Source organism: Mauremys mutica, chromosome 14 (assembly GCF_020497125.1).
Source record: "Mauremys mutica isolate MM-2020 ecotype Southern chromosome 14, ASM2049712v1, whole genome shotgun sequence".
Taxonomy (NCBI): domain Eukaryota; kingdom Metazoa; phylum Chordata; order Testudines; family Geoemydidae; genus Mauremys; species Mauremys mutica.
In genome coordinates, this window is record NC_059085.1 from 12,248,020 (window position 1) to 12,271,118 (window position 23,099).

At 43.7% G+C, this 23,099-nt stretch overlaps 1 protein-coding gene across 3 annotated transcripts in view; it reads right to left on the reverse strand.

The window, feature by feature from the left end:
* GNAO1 (G protein subunit alpha o1) overlaps window positions 1-23,099 on the reverse strand; it is a 310,405-nt gene that overhangs the window by 81,233 nt on the left and 206,073 nt on the right. For all 3 annotated transcript variants that reach the window (XM_044987312.1, XM_044987311.1, XM_044987310.1), the window contains exon 4: window positions 12,667-12,827. In XM_044987312.1, the coding sequence (XP_044843247.1) occupies window positions 12,667-12,827 (161 nt within the window). The remainder of the gene's footprint in view (window positions 1-12,666; window positions 12,828-23,099) is intronic.

The following is a 23,099-nucleotide window of genomic DNA, read 5'->3' on the forward strand; positions in this document are numbered from 1 at the left end:
CCAAAATTAGAACATCTAAATTGTCTCCCAGTGAGGAAAACGTCCACTGGAAGCCGTTTTGGGAGAAGGGTACAAGACTGAACTAACGAGCAGACCGTTGTAAAGTGAGTGGCTAGTCCCAAAAGGCAGAGATGATGGAAAACGGGGATTGTGAACGGACACGTAAGGGGCAATAATAAAAAAAAACCAAACCTACTGCCCCCCCCCAAAAAAACAAAAAACAAAACAAAACAAAAAAACCCAACACCTTGGCAGATTGCCAGTTCCAGCTGCCTTAAGTGTATTTCAGAATAAAAATACACAGCCAAACAACTAAAATATCCCTGCACCAAATCTGTCACCTACAGCCCTTTCAACAGAACAGTCTCACTTTGCTGTAATTTGTCAGCCATAGATGTGAGCAGATTACATAGCAGTTAGCAGCGGGACTCTACATGTTTCTGCAGGACAAAACATAAGCCCAGCTGCTAGATCTGGGATTTCTTGACCCAGGGCTACTCCCTCTCTCTGACCAGCAACTCTTTCCCAAAATGTGAAGTCCATCCCAGGATAGGAAGGAAGGAAAAGCAAAAAGATGCAGAAGAGTCTCTGAAATATGAAGTGTTATTTTTAAAATCCTAACAGCCTGGTACCACAGACAACTTTATGTGTCTAATACCTGCATTTTCCTAAGTCTACATAATTTAAACTTTCTGGTCATCTTAGATTTTTTAAAAAAAACAAGATAATTCCCACAGGGGGAAAAGGTTAATTTAGGCTTGATTCTGCCATGGTATTTATGCTAAGTAGTTACTATATAAGTAGTCTACTGTGTTCAGGGACAGCAAGGTACTACTAAACATGAGTAAAGGTGGCAGGATCAGGCTTTCAGAAATGCAGCCACTTCTGGGTGGGCACATAGCATAAGTTCACTAACCCCCAACAACAATAATTTAGGACAGAATGCAAAGAGTGCTCTAGTATATTTTCTGGTATTTAAAATGCTGGAATGTGGTTTGTTTTTTTCACAGAAGTGTACAGAATTTGAATACCCTCTCTCTCCCCATCGTTTGCCAAATTCCTTTTGCTACTAAACAAGGCATTTAAGGACAACACACATGATGTGGTAATGTACTGTTCCCTCACTGTGGGTTGGAAAACTGTTTTAAGACCATCAGAAACCCTGTGGTCCAGTTTAGGATCATGGGTATTGAAACCAAAGTCATAGATTCATAGAGTCCAAGGCCAGAAAGGACCATTGTGATTATCTAGTCTGACCTCCTTTATCACGCAGGCCAGAGAACTTCCTCAGAATAATTCCTTTAGAGTTACTGCATATTTTGTTTAAAAAAATCCAATCTTGATTTAAAAATTGCCAGTGATGGTGAATCTACTATGGCCCTTGGTAAATTGTTCCAATGGTTAATTACCCTCACTGTTAAAACTTTACAGCTTATTGCCAGTCTGAATTTGTCTAGCTTTAACTTCCAGCCATTAGATCTTATTACACCTTTGTCTACCAAATTCAAGAGCCCATTAACAAATATTTCTTCCGCATGTAGGTATTTATATACTGCGATCAATCAGTCCATTTAAGCCAGGCACTGTAACTTCAATCCACAAGGGGAAAGAAGTTTAGCTAACGTGCTGGAAGGCTGTATGAAATGCCAGAGAGGTGGAAGTTACCACAAACTCTTTATTCATGGGGAATTAATTATCCAGACTATATCCAGACTATTAATTATCCAGTAAATAGATTAATTATCTATTTACTGGAACTATTCAAAAAGACCTTTGAAAACCTATTTGTTTCTGGGAGAAAGGGTAACACAGTGTCCCCGGTGGTCTGCAGGGGATACAGATAAGACAACACTACAGGCTTGGTATTTACCTTTCTGTTGAGCTGGCAGGTGAATTTGGTATCCCCTGCTACAGCATGCAGAGCCCCAAGTGATGGAATTCTGTTCTAGCCAGTGATAACTTTAGCTCCTATCAATACCTCTCCTTTAACCCCCACAGGTAGAGCCTCCTCTCTTCAGGGAGGCTAGAGATTCATCTAGGGTGATGTCAGTTTAGCCACGTCTCACATAGAAATCTGTCTGCACCACACATAAAAGGTGGGCTCTTAACTTGTGTTTAGCTAATGGCAGCTCTTGGTAGCAGCTAAAATTAAGGTCTATAACAGGAGGCTGGGGTTGAACTTGAGCTGCTAACCTGAGTTAAAAGCTGGGATGCTGGGTCTTCCCTGTTGTTTAACCAGAGTTAGCTAACCCGAGTTAAGAACACAGCTTGTTTTGCAGTCAAGACACACCCATAGACCAAGGTGCCTTTTGCATGTAGAATACACCCACCCTAGAAATTCAGGAGACTTCTGCCAACTTAAAGGAGCAGGTCCTATCACATTGCTTTGCCATTTACTCTCTTTAGGCAGCTGCTCTAATGAACTCCTTTATTAATGAGGCTAGCAGGAGTGGGTCATCCTTCGTGAAAACTATTTGTGCCTGCGCTTCTGAAAGGATGGACGAAAGAGCCCAGTTAAGGAAATAAGTTTGCAAATGACTTCTCCTCTCCCGACAGACCACCCAGTTCATGAGAGGGGTTGCCAGGAGCTAAATGGAGAGTACATGCCCCTCTCTGTGACTGCCGCGGCCTAAAAGGGAGCAGAAGGGGGTAGGCTGAAAGCAGGGTCATGGCCCCAGCCTCTGTTCTGCAACAGCCAACAGAGCTGGCTGGGCTTGTGTTAGGGAATGTAGTAAATCCCCTCCAAGCATGATGGAGCTCCTGCTCTGCCATGTCTCCGTGGTGAGTCCCCCGGAGGAATTATGGCTGACTCAGCAGCCTGGAGACCTTGTGTTCCAAGATCCTTCTCAGAATGAATGTTTCAGAGCTGAGTTGGAAGCGTCTGAAGACAGTTTAGATGAGAATTGCTGACACAACCTAAACTGCAGTTTATTAGCACAGATGGGATCATTATAAGAAATGGGTACATCTGATGTGTATTGATTTCCCGCCTGGTCAGCGTCTGGCATAGACTAAGTGCACTGCTTAGTCAGCCCTTCAGGCTTCTAACCCTTCCTATTGTGATTCAGCTTCTTGTTTGGTAACGCCAACAATAGAGAAAATGACATTTCTTAGTGCTGGTCAGCAGCTTGTTTGGTGTTTTGTTCTGGGGTGGGATAGGGGAATGATGGGCAGAGTTAACTACATCTCTCCACTCTTCCCTTGTTTTAACCCCTTCTGGCTTTGAGACATTGTGCCAAAGCCACTATTCTACCAGCTCAGGAAGACTGGACCAGACTATCCATGATGCCCCTGAACTCAAGGACAATGCCCCGCTACATTCAGCGCACACGTACAATGCTGACAACACTGAAGATGGAATTTCAAAGGGAAAGGCAGACAGTGCCTTCATCTGGAAAGAGTGTGGCTTATGTGAAATTAGTTGGTGGGCCTCAGTCTAGTATTGAAAGGAGTCTCTGTCACAAAATCCACCGTTACATTAGGTGCTCATTGGCATACTTATTGGAAGTTCAAGCAGAGAGGTGAGCAGAGTCTGAACTAAAGGGCCCTGGAGTCTGGTTCCTCCGGCTCAGGGCTGAAGCATTTTGTTGGGTTGGTGTAGAAAACACTTGCTCTGCTGCTGTCCTTATTGTATCTGCTCTGTGCATATATAGAGAACCTCTGTCTCCAGGGCTGTGAATCCTGTACCTGTCACAAGGAACTAAAGTCATGAATAAAGTGGGAAAAGTGGAGAACCAAGGAAGCGAAGGGTAATGAGTGATATATTCTCTTTCCTCCCTCTTCCAAGCCCTCTCTACTCCTAGATTCATTCTCGTGAAAATGGGCCCTTTCACTGCTACCCTGGCTTTTCTGGCTTGTCTGTCTTGTCATTCATATGGCTAAATCTGATTTTTCAGTAGCTTCAAGGGAGGGAGTTCAGAAGATAGATTAACCCTTGGACAATGACAGTTGTTTGCAGAGACTCGGATACCATTTGGACATTAGACATCATGGATATGTTCTGAGTTCCGATAAACTCTGTTGTAAATCTTGCAGGTGTGTCACAGCATCCGATTACTTGGGCAGTTATCTTGTTTTACAGAAAATTCTTGCCCATGTGCTGCAGGTATCCAAAGCAATGCTAGCTCAATGGTGTAATGCAGCTGAGTTGTCTAGATGCAAGAAAGGTTTATTACAATGTGTTCTTGCCTCTTACATGCTGCTCTTTCAGTGTTGCTGAGTGCCAGGAAAAGGATTCAATCCATAAATGTTCATATACCCTGGGAAGCCAGGGTGGGAAAGCATCGGCATCACGTCGTCGCTCTCTGTCGCTAACAAGAAGGACCTTACACAGCTCTTTCCAGGTACATAGCTGTGACCTGGTGCCAGGCCACTCCATGCTCCCTTGTGAAGTAGGATGAACCTGAATTCAACTTTCACTATTCCTTGAACCAGGGTTCAAGGCAAGGGCTGTCTGGGAGACAGAGATGGGAGGATGCTGTTGGGAAGCTGGGCACCACATGTAGGCCCTTAGGACTGGATTCAACCCTAAGCTCAGAAACCTTCCCATTTCCTTTTTTGTTTAAGTTAACTTATTCTACTCTCATATTATAAGCAATGTCTCTCAAGGAAAATACTTTGCTGACTGCCATGATAACTTCCCCTCCTGCTGAGTTAGTCTCCCAGCTTACAGTGCTTAATATTATTGACTTGTATTATGATAGTACCTAGACGCCTCAGCCAAGGTCACAACCCCATTCTGCTAGACACTGCACAAGCGCATGGTAAGAGACAGTTCCGGAGTCTGAGCACCTCTGAATTGGTGCCATAGTTACCTCACGAGGCACAAACAATGTTATTCCACATCGACCTTCTCTGCACTTGATTGAGCTTTCCCCTTCTGCAGTCTGTTCACCTCTGACTGAAGTAAATGGCATTGAGCAATACTGGTCCAATCAACTGCATTTGCCGATATGAGTTTTATAGGGCGGCTTGGTTTTGCTTATCACGTACGGAGCTTAACATTCAAACTTGAGCACCGAAGGCAGGAATATTTACTTGCAAGCAAAGATAAGTCAAACCATAAATCCAGCTAAATGGTATCTACAGCTCCGACTTGAGTAATGCAGCAAATTATCCCTTTTGGTTTTATTGGTACTTGTGGCCTAAGGTGTAAAGGTGGATTGTTCAATAAATAGCTCAACAGACTCACCCCAATTAATTGGATTGTTCACTTACGCTGATATTCCTTCCAATTAAACCTAAGTGAGGTTGAGCGATGGGATAGACAGAGGAGGGAGCATGACAAGCACGTTTTAATGGACAAATGTGATGAGAAAATAGAATCTGCCCATCTGATGGGAATAATAATGGAAAAACATGACCTTTAATATTTCTTTCTTAAATCTGAGAGGCCCCTCTAGTAATCGGAGTGCATTAAAATGTGCATTGTCTTAGAATTTATGTGTAAAGCTATAGTGCCCAGCAAGTCATCCAAGCTGAATCTTTACTTTGCTGGTAAAACTAGTTTCACAGTGCTACATGGTCCCAAAGCAGGTGGCACTTGTACAGGGGTAATAAAGCACAGGAATGGTACTTACACAAGCAGTAAATTAGACCTGATGTGCTAAATGGAAATGAATGTCCATCTTCTAGCCATGTTCAGCCTCTGCCCTAGTGTCCCTAGCAACACTCCATTACTTTCACGTCTGCAGCAGGATTCATTACCCTCCCTCCTAGTCCATCCACCACAGAGGGTGGGCTAAGGAAAAAGGAGGCTCCAACAATCAGTGTTGAAGGGGGAGGGAGAGGAGGAGAGAGAGTTTTCTGAGGAATAATCATTGGATCCTTAGTATCAGAGAGAGTGATGAAAAAGACCTATGGAGTCATCTGGTCCCAACTCCTACCAGCATGGGATTATCCACTGCATTCTCCAGTGCTTTATCCACAAATCGGCATTGGGCATCCACCCTTTCCACTGGGCAACTGTTTCTCAATCTAACAGACTTCTCTGTTAGGAAATTCTTCTTGATAGTCAACTCTAAATTGTCCTTCTCTTAATTTCAGCCCCATTAGTCCTTTTTTCTAGTCCCTTGTCTGTCAGTGGCCTTGCTTCAGGGATAGAGAATGGTACGCTATGAGCACTAGCCTTCTTTGTCAGAGCAGCTCTCTGACCTTGTGTTTAGTAATGGCCGGCTCCAGCTGCAGCAAGGGAAGGGATGGGGATGGAATGCTGGAGGGTGATGAGCTCTGCTAAGGTTCATGTGTGGTGACCCTTGAGACATGTGCCATCCCCTCTTCCTTTTGCTTAATCCAAGGCTTTGTAACCCAGTGTGATGGGAGAAAGGGGTGTGTGGGGGAGGGAACCCAAGCAACCAAGACAAATAGAGCTGGCAATGAGAAATTCTGCTGCATCTGACAGGGCTGTGTGCAGCAGGGCCAGGCCTTTGGGAGCAATAATGGAGAGATCAGGCTCCATTTTCCAATGCGCTGCAAATTAGCTATCTTAGAGGATAGCCGGGTGATGGGGAAATGTGCACACGTTGCAACCTAGTTAAAGCTTCATGGTCTCTAAGGGGACTGGGGAGGAGAGCGGTGTTAAGCAGTGAGGTGGGGGAGGAGATTGGAAGGAAGACTCCCGCAGCGTAATCACTGGACGAGTTTGCACATATGCTCCTCTCAATGCTTTCCTTTCGGGGTTAGTATGAAACTGCATGGATCTGGGGCTAGAGGGGTCTCAGGCTGGTTCCTCAACAGCACAAAAGCCACCATCACAGCTGTCCCCTTTGCTGAATAGGCACTGAGAATAAATTATCCTCTTACTCCTGGAGTTGGTCCATCCTGGTCAGGATTGAGTTTGATGGGACGGTGCAGCCTACTTTTATCTTGTCTGCGCACATACCACTGACCACAGTGGATGGTTAACAAGGCGGGACTGGTGTTCTGTAAATCATTCTAGGAACTGCAGTCTGCGGTGATATTGCACTGACTAGTCTGCAGAAGAGAAGAATGAGGGGGGATTTGATAGCTGCTTTCAACTACCTGAAAGGGGGTTCCAAAGAGGTTGGATCTAGACTGTTCTCAGTGGTACCAGATGACAGAACAAAGAGTAATGATCTCAAGTTGCAGTGGGGGAGGTTTAGGTTGGATATTAGGAAAAAAAATTTCAGTAGGAGGGTGGTGTAGAACTGGAATGGGTTACCTAGGGAGGTGGTGGAATTGCCTTCCTTAGAGGTTTTTAAGGTCAGGCTTGACAGTTGGGGATTGGTCCTGCTTTGAGCAGGGGGTGGGACTAGATGACCTCCTGAGGTCCCTTCCAACCCTGATATTCTATGATTCTATGACTAGGAAGATATTACGGAACTGTTCCAGTGTTCTGCAAGTCTTGCTTGAAGGATGTTAAACAGACTCACCAATGTGGGAGCTGTCTTGGGAAAACAGGCAGTTAGCAGCCATCCATATGTCCTAGTTCCTCTCTGGGGTTCTTTTAGAGCAGCGTAATCACTAGGCTGCCATTCAAGAGATCGCTCGACTCTTTCGGTTCCTCATAGAATGATTTAAGTTAGCATCGTTTTGCAACATGTTCTTACACCTCTGCATTGTTCTCCATACAAAGGGTTGGTTGGCGTATGTGGTACAGTAATAGTTTGAAATGAAGGTTATACCAATATCTCAAGCAGATTCCCCTTCAAAGAGAGTGGAGCTGAAAATATTCTCTGGAGGATTGTGCAGCTGAGGCCGTAAGCAGGATGCCAATATTTTACTCTGAACTCAGTGTAACGTTTCCAAAATTCATTGCCAACAGAGTCCTTGACCCTGGGAATGTTAAGGTTTCAACAGCCACTGGCATGTTGCTAAAAAGTCAATACATGTTTGTATTGTACATGTCTGATGATTGTTCTGTTTCTTTGGAGTAAGGAGGAGAATAACCTGTATATCTGTGTCCACTGGAAAAGGATTCTGGCCTTTTTATGTATGTCCAATTGCCCATCTTCTTACCTATCTAGCCAAGAGCATGTGCTACTTCAGTATTCAGTTTGTGTGTGCACATCCCAAAGGGACATTCAGAAGTAGGCACCCAGTCAAGTGTGCTGAAAATCAGGTTCTTCCTGTGCAGTGCCCCGAACTGAACCTGCCTAGTTAGGAATCTGATGAGAGGAAAGAACCTTTCACTTTTAAAATCTGATCCAAAGTAAGAGATTAAAGAATCCCAAAGGAAACACCTGTTGTGTGATTTTTGAGCACAAATGTGGGTCTCCAAATACACTCCAATTGAAGGTGTCCTGCTGTAGAAGAAAAAGACAAGAGGAGTGCCCAAGACTTTTCTTTATGAGCAGGGGTCGCCATAGCTCACAGGCAGCAAGATTAAAAAAATAAAAGTGGTGGTGGGGGAACAAGGAGATGGAGTGGGAATGAAAGAAACCAAAAGCAGATGATTAGGGATACAGCACTCAATCCACTTATAAATTTGCCTGTAGACAGATGAAAAAGCCACCGCCAAATGACAGAAACATCTGCAATGTTTTAATGTCCTTCCCTTTCACTCCTTTGCCTATTGCTTTACTCTTAATGGAAGATGCTGGCTAAGATACCAGAGGTCCCTTACAGAGCATCAACTATTTCTCTCATTTTCCTCCTTGCAATCAGAGCTTCCCCCACTTTCCTCAGCATGCGTGTGAGACCCTCCATAAAGACAGGCTGATTTTATAGACTTAAAACAAAACAAACCAAAAAGCTTTGGAAAAGCCCTATGCAGTGATAGGTATAAGTTAGTTGTAGAAACCCAGATCTCTTCTGCCCATCTTTGATGGCGAGGAGGAACTGCAAATGCACATCGTGTTTAGGGCAGTACAAGAGTGTACAATCTGTGAGTACTGGTATAGAATTAACCATAGGAAAATTTAGGCTAAAAAACCCCATGATGGTGTCTCTCTCTCTTCTGTGCTATTGATTAGATTGCGGATTAGTATCCCAAGGGAAGCAGTAGGAGCCTCCTAGCTTATGATATTTAACACTATCCTGGACAAAGCACTAGAGGACATGATATAGGGAACAATTCTGCCTTGGCCAGTGAGTAACATATTGAGCCAGTTGCTTTTCCAGTTGCTTAGATTCTAGGGAGGTCGCTAATGTAGACGGTAACAGATTTCCTGGTACATGTGGAAAAAAGCAGGGGACAATCATTGTGTCCTGGCTAATATCCATTCAGTTAATAAAACAGATGGTAATGGATAGGGCTGCGTCTGAGGGATTGCGGCGCACAGAACAGCGTAGAGATACCAAAAAGGATCGCGCCTTTGAAATGCCTAAGTTGGACAGATAGCTTGGGACTCTCGGCGTTTGAGTGGGAGGTCTACCCTGGACTGCTACGGGAACAGAGTTAGGCCAACATGAGTGCTTTGGAAAATTCCACTCATATAGGCTGCTATGCTATATAATGACTGCACTCGAGTGTAGAATTCAGTGGGTTGAGAAGTGCCTTGGACTACCCTGGCGTATGAAACATATTTCTGTATGTCAATTTTGTTCAGCTACATTGATATCAGGCTACATGTTTAATACAAAGATGGGCCCAAACCAAAAGCCTGTCCCCATAGAGGTGCAGGTGCATCCAAACACCTGCAAACTTGGAGGAAGTTCAGATTCTGAGATGATTTGGAGTCACTCCTTCTCTGCATTAAAAGGAAATAATTTCTGTATGTGCTGGTGTTTAAAGCCATTATTCGCTGCATTAAAAAATGAAACAAAAAAGGTGTTCAAGGGTTAAGTGAAAAATACGCCTTTAAAAAAGAGATTCATTGGGTGTTAATAAGCACCAATTGAACTGTCACTTATGTTACCACCTGGCACAGTGCACCAGGGCGTAGGGGAGTACCAGAAATGTTACAGTGTCCTTGTCCTATGACAGGATCTCTGCTTCTAGTGACTAAACATCAGCAACTCCTAAATGGCAATAGATCTGAAATTGCAAAAGACTTCACTGGGTTAGCTGTTTAAACGAAAGGTAGTGCTGAATTCATAGAAACAACTCCAGCCACAACGAAATCCCCAGCCGGTATTATGGGAGAGAGGTGCGGATTTTATCTGGCTAGAGTAGCTGCAGATGGAACAACTGAATAGAAAGCGTGAAGGCCTTTAAAGCTAATAGTTTCCTTCACTGGTGACTGATGTGCATGAGCATGCCTTGCTGGCCTAGAGATCTAGATCCTCCAACTTTTAGCCGAGTAGTTCCATTGTCTTCAAAAGGTACTCCTGTGTGTAAGGGTGCCAGGATCAGTCCTTAATTTTTCTGTTCCTTCCAATCTTTAGTTCCTCCTTCTCTCTCTTTCACGCTCTGTGTGTTTGTGTGTGTGTGTTGGAGATTTTCAAAGCACTGCAGAGGAGTTAGTCACACATCTTCCATTGAAATTAGTGATGATTGGCTGTGATTGTAATACAATCATTGCTGAAAATATAGCACAGAGATTCCCAATCTGTTGTCGGTTCACAGACCACTAGCTGATGGACTCTGCAGAGTGTGCTGGTCATTTGGTGTGGGCTGCTCCCCCTTAATTCCAGCTGCTAAATAGCATTAAAAGAAGATTGAAAATACAGGAATACTTTCCTACTGGTACTTTTCCATGGAGGATATATATATATATCAGTGGTTCCTAAACTGGGGTTCATGAACCCTTGGGGGTTCGTGAAATGTTACAGGGGGTTCTTGAAAAACAAATCCCTAATGGTGGACAGAGCTGTCCCTAGGGACCCCAAGGAGCACTCAGCCAGCAGCCCAGAGCTCCTGGACTTCCAAGAGCTAAGCAGATCAAAGCAAGCCTATCTATCACACTGAGGAGATTTAAACTTCAAGACTCCTTATAAGAAATGGAAAGGGAGGTGGATATTTTTTGCTATTTTTAAAATTAAATAGGCAGCTAGTATTGTTTTTAAGATTATTATCAAGAACAAGTTTAAGCTTTGTTGTAACGTGCATTGTTTGCCTGGACTGCTCAAGACCTGAATGCTTGTGTAGGAGGAACTCTGAGTTGGCTTCTTAAATACCTTCCTGCTGTTTCACATCTGATACTTTTTGATGAAACATAGGAGCCTTGTCTTATAACAGGCTTATTCAAAGTGATACAAGCTATGAAAGTGAGATCTTGGAGGACTGTTGCCATTTTCATAATGTAATATAAATACTATAATGATTAATAATAATAATAAATCGTGTGTAATAAGCATGTCATAAAAACAAATTTTATATTTCCAAGATCACTACTTTTATTATTTATACTCCGGTGAAGGAGAAAATCCCTGGAAATATTCATTTTTAGGAGGGGGTTCATGAGACTTGACATTTTAGTGAAAGGGGTTCACAGGTTGTTAAAGTTTGGGAACCACTGACATATATATAATATATATATATAATATACATAAATACCAAGGTTTTGGCCAGCACAGCCATAATCAGGGAATCATGAAAGTCTGTGTTGGCAAAAATGGCTGTTTTATTGTTAGAGTCAATAATGAAACAGATTAAATGTGAATATCCGTACAATAAATATTTGGAATTGGCATAATGTTAGGGTCACCTGCTATTTATAGAATCATAGGCCTGGAAGGGACCTCCAGATTATCTAGTTCAGTCCCTACCTTCATCCTGGAGTACAAAATAATTGCATCTTGGTCTGAGGATGCTGGGTCATGACATCACAATATTTGCATGTTCCCATCTTGACATGGGTAAGCGCCTGATCGCACTGCATCATCGAGCCATGATACAACATAGTGAGATCAGTTGAAATCCCAGCATTTTGGTGTAAAGTTCTGATCTATTTTGGGGAATGTCTGATCTCAGGCTTTATCACAGAAGCTAAACAACCCAAACAGCATAATTGATTAAGTTGCAAAATGAAGTTGTTTTAGTATCAATCGTTAGGTAGAAGCAGACAGATTTAGTATTGGATGGATAACAATTAAAGCTGGGTCCACGCCAAAACGCATCAAATGAACACACCCAAACTCTGGGAAATTCATATCTGGATGTAGGTCCAGATCAGAAGTTTGCTGGTGGCCCTCCTATCTTCAGAATGAGGTGAACCAAGACCCTAGACTTGAACACTTGTGATCTTTGTGAAAACTTGGATCTGATTCCTAACTGTGCACCTTGAGCTCATTGTTAAAAATAATACTAAGAACACAAGGAAACCAACACCACTGTAACAGCAAAGAGTTCACCTATTTCTGGGAGGCCTATCACCATAATGAGCTCTGTTAGGGAGGTGGAAATTGAATCAACTCCATTGTGCTACAATTTGTCCTATTAACCAGGTAAACAAACTATCCTGTTATCTATCAGACTGTCCAGAAGTCAACTATCCCCATGAGCGGATCCACTAGATCAGTGCATGGACCAACCTGCTTTAAGACATTCCCTTTATAACATCCAGATCAAGCCCTGGGGTGAGCTATTCTGGGCAAAGAGACTAGCTCCGGATGGATCAGAATTAGATCTGTATCGGAGTCCTGCATGATAAGTTAAGAGCTTGAACACAACACTCATCCCAATCTTTAAACAACACCTCCAACAGAGTCATTGCCAAGACATACCTGAGCATTTTAAAGGACACTTCAGACCAAAGTTTAATAAGCCCAAATGCAACGTTTCCTCTCCTTCTGATACAATAACCTATGGAATGGGATACTCACTATTGGGCAGAGTCATTAAGTTGATATTCCCGGGACCGGTTGAAGCACTCCTGGATTCCAGAATCTGCCCAGAGTCTCATCATAGCGGACAGCAGCTCTGGAGAGAAGGGCTCTGTGTCCTCCATTCGACTTACTACATCACAGACCATCTTAGCATCAGCCTAGAGAGGAAAGAAGCAACAGGTCACATGAGTTGCTGAGATGTATTCTGGAACTAGAGAATCGTCCTCTCCTTCTTGAGACTCCTAAATAATAGAAAGAGTCCTCAGCGAAAATCCCACATGTTTCTGAGTCATGTTTTAGGATTCATAGCAGAGCCATCCAGTAGAGCAGCCAGAATTAAGGCCGGAATGAGGATGTGTCAAAGAAGCCATTAGGAAGTGATGGTCTCCTAGTACATATTTGCATAATGCACATTATACAAAGTTATGGTAGCGAAGTATGTCCAATTAGCAAATGGACCAATATGTATAATGTATGTACATCACATGGGCTATTCAGCAACACAAATAAACCGGATACAGTGCAGTTACATATGTATGTAAATTACCAGTAAATTGAGGTATGGGCTGGGCCAAATTCTGTTTAGTCATGTGTCACTCCACCACAGTAAAGAGGAATATCGTATGATAAGATAAGTAGAATACAGCCTATTAGACTATTTCAGATTTGTCTACTTCTTCTTCCTCTTTCCCATGATTTCACATCAGCATATGATGACATTATTGAGAATTCATAATAATAATTACATGCTGCAGATGTACATGGTGCTACACAATTTGGATGAAGACACATATCCTGTCATGATGAGTTTATAGTGTATCACATGATGACCACAAACAAGAAGAGACATCTGCATGGTCGGGGGGAGGAGAGGGGAAGTTACTTTAAGATGGTCACTTACAACTGTGCGCGACGGCACTGACTCTTCAAGGCTTTTTGTGATGGGTACGCTAAGGGTTTCCTTCCTCTTCCTCCCTTATTGATAGGCTTGGCAGAATTCAATTTTCATTCTTTTGTAATTTTGATGGATAATATTAATGTTTATTTTTACGCTTTTTTTCAGTTCTCATTAATGTAAATGTTCACAGTTGCACAAAATTATGGGTGTTAATCCCCCCTCCCCAATTTTTATTGATTTCAATTTTCATAGTTGTGGGAAATTATGGGGGGGGGTGTCAGACAAGGGAGGGGGTCAGACAATAATTATTTAATGACGGTAGATGTAGAGATTCAAGAGGTTGCAGCTCATAAACATTAAAACACAAATTGTCCACATCATATGCCAAAACACACAAAGTACCAGAAATAGCCTTAAATCAAACTCAGTTCTCAAGCAGCATTTTTCTTACTTTGAATATCTGTGCATGTAGATGATGATCAATGGGAATGTTTTTTCATTAGTTTGCATGTGCAGTGAAATAGACATTTATCTCCATTTACCAATAAAAATCTAATCCTTCCAAGTCTACTCTCTGATGAGCCTATTTGCTGAGTTCTTATGCCCTCCCACTACCCATCCCATCCCCCCATGTGCACACCTATACCCACAACAGAGTTGGCAAGGAGCGACAAGGCTTTGGAAGTAAGAATTCACATAGTTCAGTGGTGGGACTGAGCAGTACAGCCGAGGGGCCATTCTGCTGTACTAGTGCAGCAGATCGGAAACCACTGCTCTCAGAGAGCACTCACGCACTTACAGCCGCTTGGGTGCCATTTGCTGCTGCTGTTCTCTGTTCTAAAGTTGTCCACAGAGGCATAACTTGTTCTGTAAACGTGCCCCTGTGATCAATAGTCTATAACAAGAACAGAGGATGCAGCACCTGCAGTTCTTCATTAACATGCAGGTTTTTATGTCCCGGCTCATACGTGTGGTCTGATCTCTTTGCCAACTGGACAGTTCCTAAAGCTGCTGGGCCAACATCTCCTGCCCAGAGTGCCCTGAAACTGCTTAGGTTCACTGTCAAACTTCATCAGCTGCCTGCTTCTAAACAACAGTTCACTAATTGTCATCAATTGCCTCAGCCCCCTGAAGCTGCAGCACTGAGAGGGTCCCTTCTTAGCAGCCTAGAAAAGGGAGTGAATAGCCTAGGGGATTGGCACTGGGTTATTAGAGCTTTTTCCTTGCTAGGTCACCGGTTCAGATCCAACCTAGGTCAGTAGTGACTGAAAGTCATAGCCCTTCAATGTTTGCTTGGTGGCCCAAATCTAGTTCTCAGTCAACAAGGGTATCAAGCTCTGGTGAAGCCAGAATGCTTCTGACTGAGCTCGCATGGGCTATATTAATTGATAAGATACTCTCTGTTTGGTTCCATAGACTGGGACCTGTTTGGTGAGCAGTTCCTAGACGTTCTACTGGCTGCATTGTGTAGTGTTTTCCTTGGAGACGCATGCCAACTGGCTGACTGTAACAGAGCTGAGCAAAATTTTTCAGGTGAATAGTTTTATTCACTCAAATTTTCAGTTTCAGGTGGACCAAAACCATTAGTGAATCCAAACAGAATTTGGTGAAGAGTTTCAAACCCCCCCCCAAATGTAAAAAAGGTTAAAAAAAGTCCCAAATGTTCCATTTTGACATTTTCAAAGTGAAACCTTTCAACTTTTCGTTTTGAAACAATGGTTCATTTGAAAATTGAGTTACTTTTAATTTAAAAACAACAACAAAACACCCCAAATCAAAACAAAATGTATTGTTTTGGGTCATATGAAACATTTCTTTCAACCCAAAACTAAATTTTGGGGTTAGTTTTTTTTCAGTGAGAAAAACGAAAAAATATTATTTCTGGATTGACTTGAAATTAATATTTGTTTCCGATTTATTTGGTTCAGCCACCCAGTTGAAAACTCAATTATTTCCTCTGCTCTAGACTGCAAGTGAGAATAATATTCTAGTATCAGTTCCTTTTATATGGCTGTTAAGTGTTGTCCAAAGATCATTTGAAACTCATCATGGACAATATATTCCTAAAAGCATTAAAGGTATAATTAGCGTCCACTGGTGTAAACACCAAAAAGCTTCGCTAGGATAACAAATTGCATGGTTTCAAAACCTGGTTCATATCTGCCAAATCAGAATCCTCTGCTCACAAACTGATTTCAACAGGGCTTCCCCATGATCTAGTTTCATGTATTTTTATTGATTTCCCTTCCCTATTTTAATAACAGGCAATTTTTCTTTCTTTTTCTAAAGAAAAAGGATTTGGGAGACTTTGGCATTCATGAAAGTGAGAGATTAGCAGCCCATGCTAGGGCTCTGCGTGGTGTAGGCATTCAGCCACCTTCTCAGACAGAGTTCTGACAATGCACTTTGCTCTCCATCTGCAACTTCCACCCTAGTCATGGGCTTCCACATTGCATCGCAGTCTTGACCTGCCACCTTCATCCTCTATTCCAGTCCAGCATCCTACTAGCACCCTGCATGCCTAACCCATCAGACCCTGTGCTGTCACAATCCTAGATGTCTCATGAGGAGGACGCTGGACACTAGCGTCATGGATGAGCAATCGCAAGGGATTTTCAGCCACATTCTGGTCTCATTTACACCAGTGCAAATCTGGAGCAACTGCGTTCACTTCACTGGAGGGTTTTTTCCCACTGGCCTAGCCTGGATTAGAATGTGGAACCTGGAATTTGAACTCATCTTTCCAGAGGTGTGACTAGTTAAGACTTTATCCCTTGGCATCAGTCCAGTTCCTCAGGAAGTTTTTCTTAAGGTTTTGGCACTCAGAGGAATTTTCTACATGTAGGAAATGTCATCTGCATTGGGACAATTCCAAGTGAATGAATGCATTTTGCGTGTCATTCACCCTTGTGCAGAGAGCCAGAACAGGCTGCATGCAGCACTCAAAATATGGCCGAAGTGGGATTTAAATAGTTAATAGGCTTTGTGCTGGCCCTCTGCATTTTTGGACAGCTGTAAATGGGTCACGTTGCAGTCCATTGTGCTGAGAACAACATGCAGCAGCTGAAGGATATTTTGGAAAATTTTGCTCTGGGTGACTAGATTGCTGAATGTTAATACACTGAAACACAAACAATTGCAGGGAGAGCTCGTTCCGCACAGCTCTGCTGAGAAAGCTGTTCATTAGACTATATAATTAATTTCTTGCTGTGGTCTCTGGCCTCGGTGAACCTGTTGAGTGACCTTCGCTTGTAACGCTTTGCCTCAAGTGCTTAAACTGCCCCCAGGGAGAGAGTCCAGTGCATCAGCTGCACGATATTTGGTTATTCCCAACACAGCTGCTGCATGAGCTGAGCTTCAGACACGGAGCATCCAAGCAGCTGGCAGGGCAGAATAACAGGATAAGGCATCTCGCAGTCAGTGATAAAGTGAGACAAGTCGCTAGGGGAAATGGATAGGAGGGGCAAGACTTCATTGCAGAGAAGTGCGGAGCCCTCAGGGTAGCTTGGCTACTAGCAGATGCAGTCTATGGAATGTGGAAAATTTACACAAGAGGAGGACCTGGTCTGAGGATTTTACAATGTGATTCAAAGGGGGACGCAAGCCGTGGCCCCGTCCAGCCTGTCAGGGGTCAGGACACTCTCCTCCCCGTCAGCCTTTTCTTTTCTTCAGTGTCGTCAGACCAAAAAGAAACACAGGGGATGGAATTCTTTCTGATGGGTGATTTTTGCAAATGATTTTTAAGAGCAGGTTAGACAAACACCTGTCAGGGATGGTCTAGCTCAGTGGCTCTCAAACGTCGGTACTGGTGACCCCTTTCACACAGCAAGCCACGGAGTGTGATCCCCTTTATAAATTAAAAACACTTTTTTTATATATTTAACACCATTATAACTGCTGGAAGCAAAGCGGGGCTTAGGGGGGAGGTTGACAGCTCACGGCCCCCCCATATAATAACCTCGTGACCCCCTGAGGGGTCCTGACCCCCAGTTTGAGAACCTCTGGTCTAGATAATAACTAGTCCTGCCGTGAGTGCAGGGGCCGGGACTGGATGACTTCTTGAGGCCCCTTCCAGTCCTAATATTCTATGATTATAAACTCTCTGGACCAAAATCTCTAGGTAACGGCAGGGACTTCAGGGGAGTTACACAAGTTGTGAACCTGACCCTCCTCGTTCAAATACTGCCTGATTTAAATGCCCAAAAGACAGAAAATGCCAAACGGTGCCTTTGTTGGCAGCGTTAATTCACTACACTCGCACCTAAGGGTTTTCGTGTTCTCAGAACGGTGAGCAGCTTTGTGAGTCACGCACGATGGAGTGTGCAAGCACAGCTGAATTAAGGATGAGTGTGAAGCCTGTCAAAGAGCGTGGGGGGTGCTTTACAACCCTCCTGAGTCCCATGAGACCCCCCCAGCCAGCTGGGCTGGGGTCATCCAGATAGCCCCTAGTCCCAAACCTGTTCCATTCCAAACTCCTGCAGAACTGGCAATGAAACCCAAACTTTAGACCTTAGGTCTCTCTGGATGACACCGATCCCACCACGCAGTGGAAGCCAGACAGATTATTTATCACGTCCAGGAGGTGATTAGAAAGGAGGAGAGAGAGGGTGGAGTTTAATGTATCCCTCAATGTTGACATTTCCCATTACCCTCAATGCCAAAATGACTCAGGTTTATCTTGCTGCTTCTCTCACTGGTTCAGAACTAAGGATGTGAAAGAAGGCACCTGAGATATCATGACACAGTGACTGCTATGGTAGAAGGGAAGCTGCAATCCCCCCCTCTCCCATAGAGTTTTACACTAGAGCCAGCCATCAAATTGCAGTAAGGTGTCTCTTCACCGCAACCAGACACTTCACACCAGCCTCAAGTGATAGCCACTGAGCTACAAATCCCACTGTCATTGTTACTGTATTTATAATTTGTCCTGCAGTAGTGCCCAAATAAGGGACCTGGCTCCCATTGTGCTAGTCACCATGCACACCTACGACGAAAAGACCTTTGAGGTCCCTGCCTTTGAGGTCACTTCTGCACAGAAGAGCACTGCAGGATAATGACTAATAACCAGACTGGGAGACACATCATACGTGATTCAGGCGGTTTTTGCAAAAAGATGCTCGTACAACCGCGTTCCAGCCAAAAGACTGTATTTTTGGTATTTCAGATGACCACAGGGATGGGAGAGCAGCCACTTTGAGTGTGGTCAAGTTAACTTCCACTAGCTTCATAGTTATTTCTCCCATTGCTGAGAACCTGCCATGTCCCCGGGATATAAAGTTTGACTGTGCTTCATCCTGCCGAGGTGCACAAGTATCCTCCAACCCTTTGCACGTCTGTGTAGGGGCGAGGTATAATGCGCTCCTTGCAATCCTGTGAGTATCCCAACTTTGCAAAGCTACTGCAATTGCCAGTCTGGATGAGAAGGGATAGGGAGCACTCTGTCCCTCTCAAATAGCCAATGGCACTAGTGCTACATAAAGAGGCATGCGTACTGCACCCTCTTCAAGTATGGTTCAGTAGTGAGGCCATAATGAAGCTCCCATCGGGGCTCTGCACTTCCACAACATCCAGACTGCAGAGCTCTGCCTAAAAGGCACCATACAAAGTCTTTATCTGCTGTACACTTGTGCTGCTGAGAACTCCATGAACATATGCTGAGTACATACAGATTTCAGCAGTGGAGACTTAAGCTGCTGAAGACTCTAGTATTCCAGACCAGGGCTTGAAGTCTCCAGCACATAAAGTCTTTATGGGCTGGTGAAATCTCAGCACAGCTCACAAAGACTTCAGTACATAAAATACTATGGGCTGAATTCTTTATGCACTGAAGTTTTGTGAACATAAAGCCTTCATCACAGATCACCTAGATTTGAATTTAGTAGCCAGAAATATTTCTAACCTCTTAGACTCTCCACCAATTCCAAAAATAGTGTCGGACAGATCCCCAAACCAAGACAAATGAAGAGCCTTGGTAAGTTCAGTTGATCTTGGTGGCTTGTTTCTATCCTAGAGGTCGTCTTGCTCCAACTGATATATTCAGAAATAATCCATGTAGAGCTGAGAATGTGAAATTCTTTCCCTCTTTCCAGACTTTTGTAAAAGTTACAAAAACTGCCAGTAGCAAATCTACCTTGGACTGTGATTTTGTTAGATCTCATAGCTTATGTCTGGTCAGTACTTACATGGGGGAGCACAAAGGAAAAGAGAAGGGATGCAGGAAGTGATGGTGATCAGCTGATGTCCCTTTCCTCTCCAAGTCATTATTAAACCAGCATCACAGAGTCATGACTAGTTGTGGTCTTAAGGATTCCATTGAGCCTTCTGCAAGAGTCAGGATGCTATGAGGCTGTGACCTGGCCAAATTCCAACTCAGGTAAGTATAGTGAATATATTCTGCCTAATTACACTGGTCTTCCAGTGGTTTCTATTGGCTACAGTGTTCTTCCCATTCCATCCCAAACTGTTTTGCAGAGTTGCTGTGTCCTTTCAACCAGCTGCCATGTTTCAACCCTGGAGATGACTGCATTTCAGTGGCAGATGAGAAATGATTCCTTTTAATCAGTTTGTAACATGAGCTGGGATCCTAATGGAGGAAAGAGACTAAATATAAGTGCAGCAAAGAGTCCTGTGGCACCTTATAGACTAACAGACGTTTTGGAGCATGAGCTTTCATGGGTGAATACCCACTTCGGGATGACGAAGTGGGTATTCACCCACGAAAGCTCATGCTCCAAAACGTCTGTTAGTCTATAAGGTGACACAGGACTCTGCTGCTTTTACAGATCCAGACTAACACAGCTCCCCCTCTGATACTAAATATAAGTGGTTACCATGAACTCTGTGGTGTCAAAAATACCGTATCTTGTCACACTGTCATAAATCCTGCTTGGCTTTTATGGGAAATGCTGAGGATCCTTCTGCGCCTACTCTAGGGGCTTGTGTGCTGAACTAGAGGACTTCCAGTATTTGGACTTAAGCAACCCCTCCTCTATTATTATTTAAGAGGAGGCTTCTTACTCCAGAAAAGATGTCATTGCATATCTGATTTATGACATGCTGCAGTAGGATATAAACTGCGGACGTAAATGAACAGTGATGACATAACGCAGGAGAAATGGAAACAAAACAAGATTGCTGATAGGGCTCCTGTGATAGTGACTATTTGATCCTTGTATGGGTCAGATGCCCAGATAAGAACTGAATCTATTTAGCTTAATGAAGGGAGGGTTAAGGGGTGACTTGGTTAGAGTCTATAAGTTTCTACACGGGGAACAAATATTTAATAATGGGCTCTTCAATCTAGCAGAGAAAGGTGTAACATGATCCAATGGCTGGAAGTTGAAACTAGACCAGTTCAGACTGGAAATAGGGCATAATTTTGTAACAGTGAGAGTAATTAATCATGGGAACAATTTACCAAGGATCATGGTGGATTATCTATCACTGGCAATTTTTAAAATCAAGGTTTTTCAAAAAGCTCTGCTCTAGGAATTATTTTGGGGGCAGTTCTCTGGCTTGGGCGATACAGGAGGGCAGATGAGATGATCACAGTGGTTCCCTTTTAGCCTTGGAATCAATGAATCTATAAGCAGTCAGGACAGGGAGGTTTTTTTTTGGCACTGACTAATTAGCAGCCACTGCAGCTCCACTCCACCCAGGGGAATTAACTTTTGGGGAGATAAAGCATCTCTCCTAGTGGCTCTGAAAGTGGAGAAAATAGAACCTCGATGAGCAACAGAAGGGGAACTGGATCTGGAATCGTTTAATGTTTCTGCTGTACAGGTTATCCACCGGGAAAAAAAAGGGTAAAAATAGTTCTTATTTTCCTTTGAGAGTCATTTTATCAAACAAAATCTGGGTTTAAAAAAAACCCAGATGTAGCAGGCAAAGTAATAATATAAAAAGCCACTAAGCCTGGACTGAAAAGGCGTGGGGCCATCCGTCAATGTGTGCATTTGTTAGCTGACTTAACAAGCAATTAACGATCCAAGAGGAGAAAACACCTTTTTTTCCCTCTCACTCTCCAGGACGCAGCTCAAACTGTGAATGACCTTAACATCTCCAGCCCCCTCTGGGCCCAGCAGGTAGATTTTTAAATATCGCCTGGTTGACTTTTCCCCTCCCACCCCCTGCCTCCTCCCCGAGGCCTGGCTCTCCCTCTCTTCCCAAGGTGTTGGGATTGGAGCCTCCCACCACGATTTGCCATCTGTACTGAAGCGAGCAATTAAATAAAACAAAAAACCCTAACAGTTCCCATCCCACGGGGGTTTTATCTAATGAGTATCCCGGTGGTATTTCAGAGATGCAGGAGCTAAAAATATACAGCGGGTCACCCAGGGGACTGCTGGAGCGAGAACAAATGCACTGGGAGCTGCAGTGGTTTTTTTGCTCCCTTTCCTTCTCTGTAAGTACAGTTTTCCAGCTGCTCCACAACTGACCCAAGGGCAGAAGCACAGGGAACTGCTAAATGCCCTTCTGTCATACCATTCTGCTGATCCAACCTCCTAGCTTCCTCCTGCAGCTCCTTAGTGACGGATGTGGGTGATTTTTGGGGGGAAAGCTGGCTTGCATAGGTGCAAAGTTTCATTACTTTTATGTTTTATGCATTTGCTTTGTAGAAGGGAAGTTAGGGCTGGGGAAAGGCACTAGGCAGACAGCCCCGGAGATTAAAGGCTCCTAGTTACTCCCCCGTAGGAGTTACAGTGTGGCAGCGCTATGGCAGCTTTCTCCCTTCTGTCCCATCCCGTGTACCTCGGTGCAGCTCCGGAAAGGGAAAGAGAGTTTAGCCTCTATGCCTTTCTGCACAGACAGTCATCAGGGAAACCAACTGGGACCAGGGAGGATGGCTCTTGGCACTACACTGCTCACGGAAAGATCTCTGGCGGGGTATTGGGAGGCTGTGAACGTCTGCTCTTTCCTCTGTCGTCTCTGTTTCATGAGGGTGCGGGGTTGTCCTAGGCACTGTTCAAAAGCAAACTTACACCCCAGCTGATGATCTGGAAAGGTTCTGCATGGATGGTACGGGTTAGGACTGCATGAGACAGTGAAATCCACAGACAGTGGTAAAGAAATGGTTTATCTATTTAGTGGGAAGGGAATGATGTGTGTGTGGGTGTGTTGGACAGTGAGTACAAACTCAGTGAATAAAGAGACTGAGTATGAACCTAACTGTCGTAGTTTAGGCTTCCCCCTTGTGCCACTTTCACGAGGTCATGTAAAGTATGTCCATTTAGTTCCTCCATATGCAAATCTATGATTAATTTTGTCCCAGGGAATAGGTTGTTCTTGCGTTTAATGAATTCACTACATAGCTGGGTGGCACAAGCAGGCGGGACTGATCAGGTCAGTCAAATAAAATGACAGTCAAGTTTGACTCAATAAGAATTATTTTTAATCATCCAAACATGCCCAAACGCAGGTCAAATTTTTCAGAGAAAGTAACTGGAGGGTAACATAAATAACCTGTAGCTCTTCACCCTGTCCCAGCAGGTCAACTCCCATTGACCTTAATGGTGCAGAAATGGGTCTTATA